Genomic DNA, 17,412 nt, shown 5'->3' with positions numbered 1-17,412 from the left:
AACCTTGTTTGCTTTATGTATGAAAATGTTAACTCAGGGGAGGCATTTTTTAATCTACAGGAACAATGAAACATGACAGACTACCTTGTTTTATAGAACAAGTTTGTTTTTAGAATCATCTAAAATGTTCAGCAGTTTTCTTTTTGTTTAAATGCGTCCTGATAATAGAAGGACTGATTAAACACTAAATATTACAACTGCAACCATAACCATTTACAATGTATTCCATCCATCCATCCATCCATCCATCCATCCATCCATCCATCCATCCATCCATCCATCCATCCATCCATCCTGTCAAACCCACTCAGTTTCGGGTTGCTGGAGCATATCCCAGCCACTCTTTGTTCATTTGGGTAACAGCAATGCTTAACATCAACCAACCAACCAACCAACCAACCAACCAACCAACCAATGAACTAATCAATTAATCAATAAATCAACCAACCAATCAATCAAAATAAAGTCTGGCATGGAGCAGATGCAAGTGCAGATCCCACAAACCCCCGGGAGAAAGTGTGGGAAACCAAGATCAACTCATATCCAGTCACCTAGGTGACGATGGAATTACAGAGTGAGCCATGGAGGTGGGGACCAAAAACCAGTCCCAGAGGACATGCGGACCTCCTCACCTGCACCTCCCAGCTTAGGTGTAATATGATTCCAATCCCAGGTCACTCACCATTGAGCCAGGCAGGTAAGTACTCGCTCCTCATGCTGTAGTGCTGAAGGCCCAGATTCCTCAAAATGACCGGCTCTGTACCCAGGAAGTTGTTGAGTGTTGCTGAGTACATTTCCTTATCTATAAAAGATATAAACACAGACTTTAAAAAATTAGATATTTTTCTAACTCCACCTCTCATATGATCATCATCATTTTTCATCCTCTAATTTCTTGACACTCTTTTTCGTTTTCCTTTTTTATATCTGTATCTCTCATCTTTAATATCCCATTCTCTCTTTCTTCTCTTTTCTGTTCTGTCCAAAAAAGGAAATATATGCAAATGTAATTAATGTAAATAAAGTTTAGCCTCAAGTGTACAGCGGGGTTTATACAAATATACTCCTCTTGTGACCACAGGTTCATAACCACCTGTTGTAACAGTAAAATCTGTCCAACACAAGATTTCTTCACCACTTATCTGTTGCTCTGCTGCTGGACAAGCAAAAAAAAGCATTTCTGGATTATTTTCAAGAATCTGTTGTTAAAACAAATCATTATAAGCATTTAGATCTGTGTATGTAAAAATGCTTTGTCAACATTTGTCCCTTTGAGGACTTTCACGACAACCTGACCTTAAAAGATGTTATTCATCACTTCAAAACCCATGGATGCAAATCTATACTCACCCACAATGAGGCCAGTGTGTCCTTTGGCAGGGTTGTACGGACATTTGCCCTTCCCGTCCTCCATGGATGCCATGCTGATGGTAAAATTAACGGCATTCTGAAAGCACAGGCAGACATGAGGAACACAGGTGCTTCAGGGTCGTTCTGCGTTATGATCCACATACGAGAACTGCGAGCTCTGTCTGTCTGCGGTGGACTTCCTCCGCCAGGTTGTCCCATTGCATCAGCGTCACACACAACCTCACGAGCACACCAACCTTCACACATCCAACCAGCCCCCCTATTGTGACACATTTATTTCCCAAGGCGCAAACTTTGATTTGGTTACTCTGCAGTTTTTTATCAAACGTGGGTCAGAGGTGTGACTCCTGTCAGCGTTAACCTCGCTACGACCCCGTCAAGATCGCATCGCCCTCACTCATACTCACAACATAGGTGCATTTGGGCTGGAAGGCGTAGGTGCCGCAGGTGTAGAGGTGCGTGTGGTTGTAGCTCTGCAGAAATCGTATGTAGTTGTAGCACTCGGTCTGTGGGGGAGGGGGGAGAAGCCGTCAGATGTGGTTCTGATCGATGATCTGAAGAAGCTCCAAACAAAAAAGCCTTAAAAGTGACAGAAACTTAAAGTTTTACGCATCAATCAAAAATCGTTGGTGCTTCTTGAAAACCTCCTTTAATGTCTTTAATGTGACAAAGAAAAGAAACACAGACGCTCAGACATGATGCACACTGGAATGAAGGATGTAGTTCAGATTGCAAAACACTTCTTGGATCTCAGGAGTGTAATATAAGCCGTTCAATGCTTAAAAATTCTGTTTTACAGATTCTAAAATCGTGGGGAATAACAAGGATGAAAGTAAAAGAAATGACATAGAGAGACTTTCAATTAAAAGTAACACATGTGGCCCTACTTGCATAAGAATTAGGCACTGCTTTTGAGCTCTCCACATGATCTTTGGAGGAAAAAAGGAACCTATATAGGACATGCAAAGCTGTCAAATAGCAGAAGTGAAGATCAAATTTTTATGATGAATGTTTTTGAAGCTTTGCTTTTATTGATGCTCCACTTTCAGGCAGTTTAAACAGCAGAGCTGAGTTATTTCTCTTACATAAAAATGTGTCGTTGTGCTCTCATTTACGAGAGCTCTGTAAGCTGTAAGCCTTGGTCACGTGCATTCAGATGGGTGCTGTGGGTTTTTGGGTCGTCCGGGCCCGCGGACGGTTATGGAGAAGATGTATAGATATGTACATAGATAAAACCGTAAATCTATTGAAGCTTGTCGTCTGAAAAGTAGCTTCCGTGGTAAAAAAAATGTGAGCACCCCAGCTCTATGGACTTACTGAGCAGTTTATGGCCTTGATATTTTATGATGGCCATCTTTGTGCTCGGTTTCCCCATTTTTTGACCCGGAAACAGCCCGTATCCTCCCATAAGGGCAGTTGTGAATTAGGTCTAATCGTATTTTGGTGCAAATGTAAAGCACATGGTTTGCTCAGGTTTACAGTTGTGTTCTGACCACAGACGCAGCGTTCTGCATCCTCGCAGCATCCTGTCAGCAGTGAGGACTGTCCATGCCGAGTCTAGTTGCCTTAAAAGATGCTGACTCTGACCCTGACTGGAAGATGCGCCTCTCTGGGTGCTAATGCAATGACTGGAAGGGTTCCAGTTTATGCCCCAGACAGACTTATCTAAATTTAATGCAGTAAAGAAAGGAAAGTGGTGCTGTTTAAACAAACCACCAGCGTGGGGTTCTGAAAGGCGGTGGGAGCTGTGGGAGTCTGTCAGCTGAGATCCATGTTACCTGGTTGTTCTTCCCCTTGGCAACACACTCGCGCTTCTTATCCTGTGGAGCCGGCCAGTCGATCTGGGGAGAAGACAGAGTATGATGGGCTGCAGGAAGGTTTTTTCATTCACATCCAGCCTATTGTGTAGTGGAGTGGTGTGTGATGCACCCTGCAGGATATAGCACTTCACTTCTCTTTAATGAGATTTCTCTCAGACAGACTGGAGAAGGGTTTATGCTCAAACACAGACCCAGTTCAGGGTTTTTTAATAATTTATTTCTGTTCCTTACACATGATATGGCATGGTTTTATACTGATCCACAACGTGTGTCGGTTAGGTTTGCACAGGTGGCAGGATGAGAAAAACAGCCTCACTGACTGGGATTGTTACTCCAAAGTCTCCATCACACTTTTCATATTTTTAGGCCAACATAAAGATCCTGCAGCAGGGAGCCTATTGCTTTGGATCCAAACACCTGCTCTGGTTTTTATGGAACGGACTGTATGAACGTGTTTGGACCACCTGCAAACGTTGGGATGTGGGAGGGGCTAATGCGACAACGCTGCACCAACACTTAAATTTGGTGCAAATAGGAAGATTTCGATAATTAAATGCTATTATGTGGTGCAAACATTTATTTATTATTACTTTTAATTTTTTTATTTTGTGTCTTAGTGAAGATCACATCACATAATCTGCATATCTGCGACTGCATCACATAATCTATATTGCAAAAACAAGTAAAAGATTACAATGACTTTTACGAAAATAAAAAAATTCAACAGAGCAAAATATTAAAAAAACATTTTGTAAAAAAGTAATTTTCCGTAATCAAAATCAAATTAGTGACATCCAATGAAACCCACATTTTCCAGTTTTTATAGAAATTACCTTTTAAACTTTTAAACTTTAAAACGGATCAGGTTAACTTATCTACTAATATAGTAGATAATAAAGGTTTTTTCAGCATGTCCAAAATAATATATTTTACTCAATAAAAGCCCTAAATATCAGGAAATCTACCTATTGTAGCACCACTGAGTATCAAACAGTTTTAAGGGAAATCGTCAAGACTTCAAAACTCAGAGACTCTGCACGTTCTGCTGTGTTTTTATGACAAAGAGTAAAAAAAGCAATAAAGAAAATGCGGAGCAGCAAGCGGCAACAGGAACGTTGCTAAATAATGCACGAGAAAGCACTACACAAACAGAGCTGTTTGTCTCCAAAGTGTCGAATCCCAAGGAAAACGTCCTCAGAGAGCGGGTTGGGGAGGAAAACTCTGATGAAAGTAATGAAGACAGACGGTGTGTGAGATTGGGGAAAGAAAGAAAAGAGAAGAAGCAGAATGCCCAGTGACCAGAGGGTGACAAGAGGCCATCCTCTTCCTGTCTTTGTCTTTCTGAGCTCCTTTCCTCCACAACAGGTGGCCTTGTTTTTACTGTAAGCCCCATAACTCGGACCTGAGCGGTCGGCGGCTGAGTATGAAAGTCCAATCGTGCGACGAATAATTGATCATTATTGCAGCAAATCAGCCAGAAATCGCTAATCCTCTGTCGGCCGCTCTGTACACTTTCATCTTGTCACTGTAATTGTATTGATTGCAACACGGAGCGGTTATTAATGGACCAAAGGAAAACCGCACGGAGTCTCCAAGGGCGCACCATCTCTGCATGGGTACGTATGTGTGTTTGCAGGGTACGTCAAAGGTAATGATGGAGAGGAACGGGTTTCCCCCCGAGTGCAATACAGCAAAAACAGAAACACTAATGAAAACAAGGACAAAGAAGAGGAGAACAAAAACGCTGGAAAGTCATCAAATGAAAAGCAGGACAAGGAAACATTCAATCCTGACACAGTGGATGCATTGGAGCTGGAAACATTTGGTTTCTTCTCATTAACAAGGATCTCAAGGTGTGGATTTACATGTTTTGATTGTATTACTTCTTTAGAAAAAGCATAAAAATGCAAATTTAGACCCATAGTTTGTTGAAACTCCATTTTTTTGGGTGAGGGTTGATAGCATGTTTTTGTTTTTCTAAATGTCAAACAGTTACTACAGCAGAAAATCCCAGTCTGATCCATGGTGCGAGCCCCTTACTTCCTTTAGGAAGTACATACTATAGAAAGCAAAGTAACTAGCCATGATAGCATATTTACATCACCTGTAACTCCCAACCTTGTTAGTAGCACATGAAAAAATACAAAAAAAACCCTACAAGTTAGTCACGTTAGGGTAATCACAATAACATCCAACCAAACATTTTGACAGACAGGGTCCCACAACAGTGTTTTACAGTAAAGGCAGTGTCAAAGTTTTTGAATTAAAGATAAAAATCCAAGGAAACAAACTCCGGTTTGAACCTTCAACACTAATGAGGAACACTGACTGAACCCACACTCTGCATCAGCTTGTTGGCAAGGTTTATTGTAATAATAATGTTCTTTGTTACATGGCTTTTCCAATCTCTCCTTCAAATCTGCCAAATACACTTCAAAGCTTCACTATCAAAGTAGACAAAGGCGGCATGAAACAGTTTCTAATGTCTTGAAAGAAAGTGTTCACGTGATTGGGGGAGCGGGAGCTACAGCGATGATGCTTCATGGACCCAATCAAACTTCAAAGCTGTAAAGCACTTTGTAGAAAGTGCGTGTGTGTTTTTAAGCCCTTAAAATGACACGAGTGTTTCCCAGCATTACCCCTGATTGAGCAAAGCCTGGATGGTGAGCACTTGACCAAGTACAAAGGGAGCGCGTCTGCCTGAGCTTCCCTCTGCACGGCTGCTTTGATTTGATCCACCGGAAAACACCCGATCGGAATTGGGCAGGTTCTCCACCTCTGTCAGGTGGAAAACCTTGATTCCAAGCAAAGGTTTGAAAGGTTTTTTACGACGTTAAGAGGAACAGAAAGTATGAGTGGAGTCGAAGAAAAAAGATGAACTCACCCTATGTTGAACGTGTCCGTTTTTGAAGGTGTAGATACAATTTTAATGTTTTGTTTCTGACAGCAAAGTCTTGAAATAGGAAAACAGTCCAATTACATTTCAGTCAGTAAAGTGCTTTTTAGGTTTGAACAGATTTTTTATTTTATTTTCCAAATGATGTGAACCACATCCAGGTGGTTAATTGGTTCAATTCTAAGCTTTAGTTTCCTTTTTTGGAATAAGGCCTGCACAATAAAGTGTAAACTTAACCCTTTTGCTATCTTGTGGGATCCAGATGACCCCATTCCCAACGTTGAGACAGTGCACTGAACCTTTTATCTTCAATGATTTGTGATATTCAGTGGTGTCCATGGACTATTCCCTTCTCTGCTTCTGTGCCGGTCCCAAGCCCGGTTAAATTGAGAGGGTTGCGTCAGGAAGGGCATCCGGCATAAAACATTGCCAAGTGAACCATGCGACTCGTCCTCGAAAGAGAGGTTGTTTCGCTGTGGCGACCCCTGATGGGAAAAGCCGAAAGAGAAAGAAGACTGGTGTCCATGGACTACATGAAATCCTCTCCACCTTTATCCACCTTTGTCATGGTACGGATAACACGTGAATGTAAGTGTGGGGTTGACTTTTATTTAAATAGAACCGTTGCAGTGAACTAGAAATAATGTATTAGTTGTTTTGCTATTGGTTTGATGTATCCCAAGTCTTATTGTCATTGCAATAATGATCACTAATATCGCACATCGTGACTTTTAAATGTACTCAAACCAAAATAAAAGCATAAAAAGGTCAAAAAAAGGTCAGTCTGTAGAAGTAAGAGCACTCAAAGATAAAAAGCATGAAAGCTGCAAGCGGAGTTGGGCGGCCACTTCACGCCGCTCACTCTCCTCTTTCTGTCGCTGCCTCCCTGGTCACGTGAAAAAAAATACTTTTTCTCAAAATAGCAGCTTTTCTGTTGGTTTTATCTCCATAGCAACCATTTTGTTTGTTGGTCGCCTGGTAAGGACGAACAAGCCTTTGTATTTTTTTAATAGAATCTGTTAAACTAAACTTTTGGATTTCCTTAGCAACAGAAGTTTTTTGTTAACCACACCCACATATATGATATGTTAATATCATATGTCTTACCGTTTCATTCAGCTTGAGCCAGAGATTCATGTGTTACATACTATATTTTGGTAAAATATGTACAAGCAACAGGTAAACGGCATATTTTTGAGCACGTTAAATATCTACTACTTTTAAATCCTGCGATTTTTACCAAGAAGCTTTGCAATGATGCTCGAGGAGTTAGGAGGCTATAGATCGAAAACGTATGAATACCTAAATAGTATGGGAATTGTGAAAACCACCAAATTTCACACTGTGCCACGAAATGGCCCCCAAGCCCTAGGTCCTGTGGCCATCCCATGATCCTTTTCAAACTTCCCCTCCTTCCTCAACATGTATGTTTTGGTTTCGGTTGTAGATTTTGAATTATTTTTCTTGAGTCCCAGTCGAGATTTTGGGCCCAGTAATTTTTTTGAGAATTCCTGTAATGTCATCATTTTAATACCTAAAATTCATTTTCACCGGGTACCGGGTGCAAATTTTGGCGAGTTCATAAGTATTTGGTGGGGGGGAATTTTTCACTCAAAGGCGCAGTGAGAAAGAAAAAATGCAAAACAATCTGGTCCCAACAGTCCAGGACTGCTGCGGGAAATAATAAGTGTAGCACAGGCAGAAAATCAGTTTATCTTTCCTTTTCTGTCTGAACTCCTGTTATGCTTAAATGATTTTTACAATACTTTCATCAAAATTGATGTCATAATTAAATTTGTGGTTTATCTTGGTAACAAAGCTGCAGCGAGGACGCCTTTTGTTCCAGAGCTGTCCATCTCCAAGCTCGGCGTTGGTGCATTTAACGTTATCAGTTAATTTGTTGCATTGGAACAAAGGCGTTTGGGAGTGAGTGGGCGTCTGCAGTGACATTCAGGTGGTAATTACATTCCCACAAGTCCCTACATGTCCGTTATTGATACATTTTAATTTGGGCGGTGAAAACGAGGGCGCCTGCGGCTTGTACCTGCGGCCTCAGCTGTCTGCTGATGTTGTTGGGATCCAGGGCGAACAGCGCCTCCCGGGCCCCCACGTACAGAACTCTCTCGTGGTCGGACAGGGTCAGCATGCTGTAGTTGAACACCCCCTGGATGCTAAACCGAGCCATACTGTCCAGCACATCTGCATGGAGACAAAAAAGTAACATCATTTGGGAGATATTTACCATGTGATTGAAGAAATCAATGAATGAGAACTTTGACACTTTTCTGTCGTCATCCATTTCTGTCTGACCCTCTGCAGATACACAGACAGCCCCATTAACATGCCCGTATTTATGAAGAAATGAACCACTGGGGATGCCAAAGGTTTACTAAGCCAATGATGAAATTACACACTCATTTTGACTCATCAAGCTACTGGCAGCTGGATGTTAACCCCGTGTTAGTGCACACAACAATTCCTTCAGTGGGGTGTTGTTACTCAGAACTACCCCGTCCTTTTTCTTTCCCTCAGGAAGACCTAAAACATGACCTCAGTGAGGAAAAAAGCTTTTGTCTGAAAGGTAACAAGACATATAAAATACAGTACTTTCCGTTTTTAGGCTGTGCGGTGGATTCTGTGTGGAGTTTGCGTGTTTTCCCTGAGAACGCGTGGGTTTTCTCTCCGGTTTATTGGGAGTCTAGATTGCCCTTCGATGTACATGTAAGTGTTTGGGCCAGGCGACCTGTTTAGGGTCGAAGTAATGGTAGCCAGGATAGGCTCCAGCAACCCAGTGACTAAAAATGATAATTGACAGTAACTGAAAAGAATTCAGTGGGATTGTTTAGATAGACCAGTGGATTTTAAGTTTGCAACTTACTTGGCTAGATTCATCAAAACTGTAAAAAAAACAAAAAAAAACTACAACAAAATATATTTATTTAATAAAGCTATTTAAGTATTATTACATACATATTTAATAAAAAATAAATAAATTAAAATAAATAAATTGAATCCAATTCATTTAATTCAATTTAAAAGAAGAATTCACACACAAATGCACTGACTTGGTAATGAAGTTCAATGTATTCTTTAGAAAATATGTGGATATTCCACTTTCAATCATCCAACAATCATGCAACACATTTACCTGTGATAATCATTACAGATTTTGTTTAAAAGGAAGTAAGCATTGAATAATTTGAGTTTTTTTCTAATTAGTTTTGAAAAATTTGTTGAGAAATTTTAGGACATTTCTGGTTTTCAATTCAGGCTCTACAAAGGTTTATTGACATGTTGGAAACCTTTTCGTTAATGATATTAGCGGTTTCTCACCAACAGAACAGGTTCATGCATACTTTTTCAAGCCGTTCAAGCATCTGTAAAGTCGTCTCTCAGAAAAACACTGTAAAAAAACTTGTTGTTTTTACAGAAATCAATTTTGGCTGCCATATAAAAATATGTTGAATAACTAAACAACTTTACAGGCGCACTGTGAATATTACAAACCTGAATGTCTTGATTTACAAACACATATTATCATTAACATCTCTGGAGATACATTTTGTAAACTCGATTTTTTACTGCTATTGTAATTCCATTAAATGCATGTTTAGGCCATGATGTTCATACTGGGGAAGAAGGATTATTCTTCTTCTCCTTTTTCTATTGTTTCCTAGCACATTCCACCACCTACAGTTGAAATGTCAAAGCGGTTCAAATCTCGTGAATCTTGCTCGTTTTTCTTTCACGATCTATTACAATATATGAAAGACTTGGTGTCTTAGAATTACACGCAAACCGTACTTATCCAAATGCCTGATAGGTCAAAGTTCAGCTAGATTTAACTTCCAACATGCATTAAATGGCTCTGCGTTTTGTAGGTGGAGTCAAAAAAAGTCGTAGAAAATTGTGTAGCAACAGCTGATTGCCGGTTAATTTGCTCGAATTGCGCATTCAAGTTTAAATTTCTCATTTGAACGTGCGTCGAGGGCGATGTAAACGTCACAGTGATAACTTATAAAATAATTCTATGGTTATTTGGTTAATTTTATTGGAAAAAATAACAACAACAAAAAGTTGTCATATAAAATATTGATTTAATAACAGCGACAGAGTAACTTTATCTTGCGAATCACCAAACGCCCTCACTCACATATAGAAAAAACGATTTCTGGACAATTCTCCCAGGATTCCAGAATGTTGTCCAGGATTTGCGGGCAACAGTTGCAGAGCAGTGAGATGTTACCTCCTGCAGACTTGGCAAAGAGCGGGGGGGAGATTTGGCTGTGAAACAGCTGACAGTTCAATGCCTTATGCACAAAGCGGTGGACCATTTCAGCCGACTGTGTCTGCGCTGTAAACAAGCCCCGCAGCACCTTGCTCTTCTCAAGGTCTGTGTTTACTTTAAGAACTAGGAGCCGGAGACAATCTGATATGTTCCAGAACTCCATGTCGTCCGTGAGGCGGGGCGGTCATCTGTTTGTGTAAATAAACAAGAAATGTTCCGTTGTCATAGCAACCCCTGTCTCAATTTAAAAAGAGGGCGGGGGGGAACTATGCAGGATTACAGATATCGGTAATGGATGTGTCAAAAAAATAAAAATAAAAACGAGCTTTGGAAGTGGGAATACATCGTCGAGCACATTTTATGTCATCGTTTAAAAGACTTTGAGCACATTTTTTAATCCGTCAGACTAAACTCAGTTCAGACAGCGCTTTAATGTGACTTTAAAAGGGAGTTTGATACCAAACCAGAAGCCAGACACTCGTTCAACAAACGTTTCTGGTCATTTCCATTTCAGAACATCAACTACAAATGCTCCAGAAAACAACATAAATTGCATTTTGTCCTCATCTTACAGCTTTTAGGCCACAGATAGTTATAGCTTGGCGAAGCGGCATTAAGAAGAACGCCCCTATGGAAGAGGAGCAGCTTAATCTGGGCTCTGGAGAGCACATGAACACAACAATACAGGGATTTGTTGGCTCCAGCAGAATTATTGCAAATAGAAGATGAGATCCAAATGACAACGTGGGCAGAATACAGAGGGTAGGAATGCTTAGAAGTGCGCACTAATAATGGGTGTAAATCTGCGGGGGTGATTAGATTGTTCATTATCTAGCCTGCGCTTGCCGATGCAGACTGCTATTTAATACAGGACTTAAATGAGGCCTTTTACCATGTTCAGGCTCTCTCAGAAAAATAATAATAATAGCATTTTAGCCTCCCTTTCAACACTGGTGTGGAGCCTTTGGAATAGAAATAAACAGAATTGATTTGATTTATTTGCGAGAACTAAGAAGTGTTCTTTCTGCATTCCTATTTGCAGGGACAGAGAGAAAAAAGCCAACATAGCTGATGTTTTTTAATCAAAATTTTAAAGAGAAACACCCGCTGTTCACTATCTTAACACACACATGCACACAGTTTAAATCCCCTCATTAGCATACAGACAAACCAGTGGTGTGGAGCAGAAGAGAAGGCAAAATGGGAAAAAAGGAGGAGAAATAACAGGGTTTAGTTTTCATTCTCCACACTCTTGTTGCTTGTAGTGTCACCTTGTTCTCCAACCCCCCCCCCACACACACACCATGTTGGCGGATAGAATGGAAGCTCAATGTGCGGTGATGATGATGCATGGAACATAATGCCACAACGAAATCTGATTTTTTTCTGTTTTTCTTTGGTCACCCCTTGTTCTTTTATTTTGAAAGGGAAAATAGGAACTGAAATTTGGTGATGGTGGTCGTGGGGGGCAGTAAAACCTGGTGTAATTTATGACTCCAATTTGTGCTATGGCGTAATTCCGATAAGAAAGAAAAATAGAATCCTCAATGTCATCAGAGTATCATTACTGCATTTATTTCAAAACTTTTGCTTTGTTTTTTTATATTATTATACTCAAGGTGAACTTTATTAACATATTAATAGAAACTGTTCATAACTTCTGTACCTTTACAAAAAGAAAATGACCTTTCTGAAAATAAATTCAAAACCTGTTTGTTCCATTTACTCAAAAATAGTCACTTTTTCCTGATCAATGTAAAAAGAATAAAATAAAAGTGGCTCCTATAGATTTGAAAAAAAAATATTAGGTTTGACACCCTAAAACACGGAATAGTTATGAAGAAACGTAAATATGTGCATATATATATTTAAAACAAATTTTCCAAAAAAAAGTTACTTCCTAAAAAAAAAAAGAATGACTCCAACACCAGAACACATAAAAAACTAAAAAGTATTTCAGTTCTGTGGACAAAAAGAACTAAATTAATGAAAGAACCAAATCAATGTTGCAAATCTGATGCTCCAGGCCTAGGAGACTTTTTTTTTTCAATCATTAAATATTTACACTCACAGATGGCATACTAATGAATGACTTATTGGTCTCTATTTTTATTTGTCCCCTATGTCCCCACATAAATCTTACAGCTGCACAAGCTTTCCACTCCATATATTAGCGAGCAACCAGGTTTAGCATCACTGTGACCTCAACTACACACATAAAAAAACAACTGCAAAATATTTCAGTCCACACTTTGCATTAAGAAGGCCCAAGATACAGAAAGTGCAACCGAGTCCTGTTTTTATTGTACAATTTTATAACTTTATTTCAAATTGTTGCCATTTTTCTTATGGACAGGTAATGTAAGAAAGCAATGCTAACTAGTTAATCATTTCCCTTGTCAAGTTAGGAATAATCTCTGGTGTGCCATCTGTGGTGGGTCTCCATTGCATTGCGTGGGGAGTCCGTCTCATGACCGTCTGTTAGTTTACAGTACTTCCGTTGCGTATCCGGTTCATCCCCCCTTCCCCCTGGCTTCCAGAGGAGTGGTTTGTCCCACCACTCCTGTGTTAAAAGGTGGGTCCAAAACTTAAGCAGTGAGGCCCCGTGCCTTCTTCCTCACTGAGTCCTTGTAAATATTTTGTGTCATAAATGATCTTATGTTATTGTACTTCTAAAATTAAACTTTTGTCGTCCATGGCAAAAATGGATGACAGCGTTATCCGGGACATTAGTGCGTCTTATCACATGGGCATGTCACCTTAAATATACACATTTGTAAAGTTTTATTATGGAAGTTTTTGTTTTGAAATCAGACCCTATTTCCCGTCTCTTTGGATTTTTACCACAAAATCGATGTGTCGAAGAACTGGACATAGAAACTCCTGCGTAAAGCTTGCATTATGGAGGGGTAGGTGTCAGATGTAGACATGATGGAGGGGATGTTAACATTGCAACTGATTAATGAATGTTCCATTTTTTTTGTTCAACGCAACACAACAGAGACACAACGCAGATGGACCAGTGTAAATCCAGCGTCAGCAAGGAAATAATAACAGTTTTTTCCTCCATTCCCTTCACTAACAAAGCTAGCTAGCAACATCTAGCTGTCTGCCGCCCTTGTAGTAGCTAAGGTGGAATGAGTTTGGTAACCCAAAGTTTGTGTTTATTGTCTTTATTTGTCTGGACACAGCTGTTCAGTGCATACTTTTACAGTCACTCAATGATTCCTCTATGGAGGTAAAAGGCTTATGGGGTGATAGTTTTTAAAAGTCAAACTCACTTTTAGGAGCCGTCCAAAGGTGTCAAAATCAGCTGATTCACATCAATCGTGTAAATGGTCAAATATTTACGGTTTGTCAAAGGGCGTTTGTTAGTTTGGTGTCGCCGGCGACGTCTCCCGTGTTAAGGATTGAAGGTGTGGTTAGCGCCAGGGCCCCTTCACAGGTGTCAACCAGCAAGCAGATAATGAACCCTGTCCAACTGCCTGCTCTCTTGATGGTTTGGATTATGGTAAACAGTTCCAGAAAGCAAGATTATACCATCATTTTGGACAAGTTGCATCATAATCTTTGACAAAATGATCCAAAATCCGATAACTGTTAGAAATTGTAGCACCTTTTGGACAACGTCCTGATGTAATTACCTCTTTACTTTTAGCATCAAGTGTTTATGCTGATTATCACCCACACCTCTTACAAAGTGCAAAGATAGAGAAAGAAATCCCGGAGCAGTCATGGCAATCTGAGGTGCACTAAGAGGCAGATGGAAGATGAGAAATAGATGAGAGGAGCGCAAAGGAAGGAAGGAGGATACGCACTAAAGTCAGCTTATTATCTGAAGAGCAGAGATGTATAAACATTGGAGGGTTTGTGCAATGAGGAAGAGAAGAGAGGCAACGTCCTCGGGGGGGAAAGATGGAGCACATCTGCTGTGCTGCACACCCCCATGCAGAAAGGGCTCTAGAGCTGCACACTCACACAAACACAAATCAGAGCACGTCCGCACTCATGTACCTCCTATATGCAGTCCTCAATGACTCTCATGAGTACCTGCTCAGTGACTCCATGATCAGCCGCTCTGTCATTAAAAGGGGATACAGGTTTTCCATCTGCCACCACACTGTGGCAGCCCTGAAGCTGCGTGGCTGCATGGCTGCGCACGTGTATGACAGACACTGTGATCGGGACGAGCTTGTCTCTTTAACGGCCACACGGCTGGACGCAGCTGCAGGTCATTAATGTTTGTTTGCAGGTTGTAACGCGTGAACACGGTCTGTTTCCAGAACTGATGGAGCCAATTATAAAAGACAAGAACATTATGAAGATCAGCCGAGTTATTGCCAACATTACAGCACAACAGACACGTGCACTCAGAGCCGTTACGATGGTTGAGCACCTGCCCTGTTTGCATCATAATAAAATGTGCCGTTGTGCTCTGTTTTTTTTATACTTTTTGCATTAACATTAATACATTTCTGTTAGCAAAACAAGAAAAAAGTGTGGTTACAAAATCTGCCAGTATTCTATCAAACCCATTCCCTTTTTCTATTTTCTTTAATACGGGGGTTCTGAGCCGCTTCTGTCTTTGCGGCTCTGCTCGGACTCAGAGAGAGTTAGGAACAGCCGGGGGGAGCGAGAGAAACTACTGCCCCACAGAGAACGGAAGAGACGATGTGACAGTGGAGGAAATTGAGAGTTCTGGTCTAACTAGTCCCTGTCCGCTGATTCCACGAGCTACGATATGGTTAATATTTCAGAAAAACGCTCTATATTAGCCAAGGAGTCACTTCTTACTTTCATCACTTTGCTTTAGGTTTGATCACGGTGCGTCAATTCAACACACATCATGCGGGGACAGGGAGTTGGGTACTAAGTTCAAAATAAAGCACAGGGGGAAATTGTAAAATACATGAACAGTATTCATTGGTAGTTCATGGTTTCTTCACTAAGGGTCTGACATTAGATTAATGTGTTTAACGTGACATTTTCTCATTAGAAATGCCTTCTTTAAACTCTGCATCATTCAATTTCACAATCTTGTGTATTCAAATCTTTCCAATCAACACAAAAGTCTTTGTTTAGAGGATCAGATGCAAAAGAGAATTTGAATCCCTATCCAGAACAAGAGTCACACTGGATGCAGCTGTTAGGAACTGCAGGAAACTGGGCTTGGAAGCAGAAACATAAACATTTAATAAATAAACCTAAACAGGACAAAAACCATGGAGAAACAAGAAGCAGATAAAGCAGATGACCTGAACTGAAAACTATGCACTGAAGACAATGACAGAAATGAAAACAGCTGCGGATGATTAACATGAACCAGTAATGACTGATAGAGGACAAAACATGAACAAAAACACCACTGAAACACTGAACTAAACCGCAGAATCCTTCCAGCAACAGTATAATTTCATTATATATCATGAATCATTTCAGCATTCTGGGGATACAAATTGTAGGATATCTGTGTTTAAATATTATCATTTGTATTAAACTTGCTTCTTGTTGATTATGCCTGCAGCACATTGTGCCAGTATTAGTAACCTCCAGTGTTTTATTGCTTTGATGTCGTTCAAGTCTGTGATAAAGTGAACAAACGCATGTTCGTTTACATAAAAGAAATGACAATTGTATCACTTTCATCTACAGTAGCTGAGTATTTATGTATTAGTAATTTATTTTCCCATTTTACCAAATTTCCATTTGTTTAAAGGAAAAAAAAAACGTTTTTTGCGGCCCTTTTCTGACTATGAAGCCCTGCCCCTCTAAAATCCTGTGCACGTCCCTGCAGCACAACTTACCTTTGTCATGGTGGGGATAACACGTCAATGTAAGGGTGGGGTCATCTGGACCCCATAAGATAGCACAAGGGTTAGTCCTCCATGTAATCACTTTGCAAAATACCGTCTCAGAATAGTGGGTCTGTATTACTTTAAAGAAGAATATTAAATCTGAAGTCACGGATCTTTCAGGGAGCATTTTACATCTAGATTAGAGACTAGATTAACTCCCTTCAGTGAATCGCTCCCCTGCTTTCCCATGTGCCAGTTCCACGCTTAACCAACGGATCCAACCCCCATTGAGATTAGAGGGAACCAAATATCTTTTTTGTGTAGACTAAAACCACAGGAGGACCAATTGGAAGACCAACCCTCAACTTTCTAGCCCATACTTTAACCCTAGTGATGTCGCCAACGACATCCAAATACCATAACTCCATTTAAGCGATCCCAAAGAATTAGCTGATTCTGATGTGGAGACAAATAGCTTTTCGTAAAGTGTTGCACATCAGGGCAAAGCTGCTTTTCTCCTCTTCAGAATCCGCTGGAATTACGTTAATTGCGTGAACGATTGAAGAGTTACGGTAGTCAAAACAATGTCAACACTAGAGCTGGAGCACCAATCAGAAACCAAACAGGGAACCTGAGGCCTCTACTAGGAAAGACTAAAACAAATGCTACCTAATAAAAATGACTTTGTTAGCCTACACAGCAAAACAAACAGATAGTAGCTCAGTGAAATTATAAGACTAGACATGCTTGTTAAGGAAACTCAAAAATGAAATTAAAGTGTTTGGGTCTATGAAGCCTAACAGGAAATTTGGCTCAGTAGTTTAAGTGAAATTACTTAAGGAAGATCAAATTAGATGACAACAAATAAAGAGTATGAAGGAAAAAAAGGAATTGCAGGATTTTTTCCCCTGTCAATACCACATGCTGCTTTGGACGATTACAGTTTTACTGTTAATGAAGAAGTAGTGATTAGTAATGATTCCTCGAAATGTATTTGAAATGACTTATACTACAAGTCATATGTGGCCATAATTTGTTTTGTGAGGAGTTCTTCCCGACACCGATTGTTACTGATTTGTTGGACATTTTCCACGTTTTCTTTAACAGAGAGGCAGCAATGCTGTTAGTGAAGAAACATGTCAAATGCTGCCTTAATTAATTAATTTTTTTATATAAAAAAGATGGCATTTGACATTACGTCCACGTAAGCAACATATTTCTTTCTCATTTGTTTCCAATTTT

At 40.1% G+C, this 17,412-nt stretch overlaps 1 protein-coding gene across 2 annotated transcripts in view; it reads right to left on the bottom strand.

Annotated features, from left to right (window-relative positions):
- Nucleotides 1–17,412, bottom strand: part of sema4c (semaphorin 4C) — a 114,709-nt gene that overhangs the window by 22,089 nt on the left and 75,208 nt on the right. For both annotated transcript variants that reach the window (XM_011479538.3, XM_020706185.2), the window contains 5 exons: nt 8,132–8,286; nt 3,150–3,212; nt 1,779–1,877; nt 1,351–1,447; nt 683–802 (listed from right to left, as the gene is read on the bottom strand). In XM_011479538.3, the coding sequence (XP_011477840.1) occupies nt 683–802; nt 1,351–1,447; nt 1,779–1,877; nt 3,150–3,212; nt 8,132–8,286 (534 nt within the window). The remainder of the gene's footprint in view (nt 1–682; nt 803–1,350; nt 1,448–1,778; nt 1,878–3,149; nt 3,213–8,131; nt 8,287–17,412) is intronic.

This window comes from Oryzias latipes, chromosome 9 (assembly GCF_002234675.1).
Source record: "Oryzias latipes chromosome 9, ASM223467v1".
Classification (NCBI taxonomy): domain Eukaryota; kingdom Metazoa; phylum Chordata; class Actinopteri; order Beloniformes; family Adrianichthyidae; genus Oryzias; species Oryzias latipes.
The sequence above is the reverse complement of the archived record's forward strand: the minus strand, read 5'-3'. Positions and strand labels throughout refer to the sequence as shown.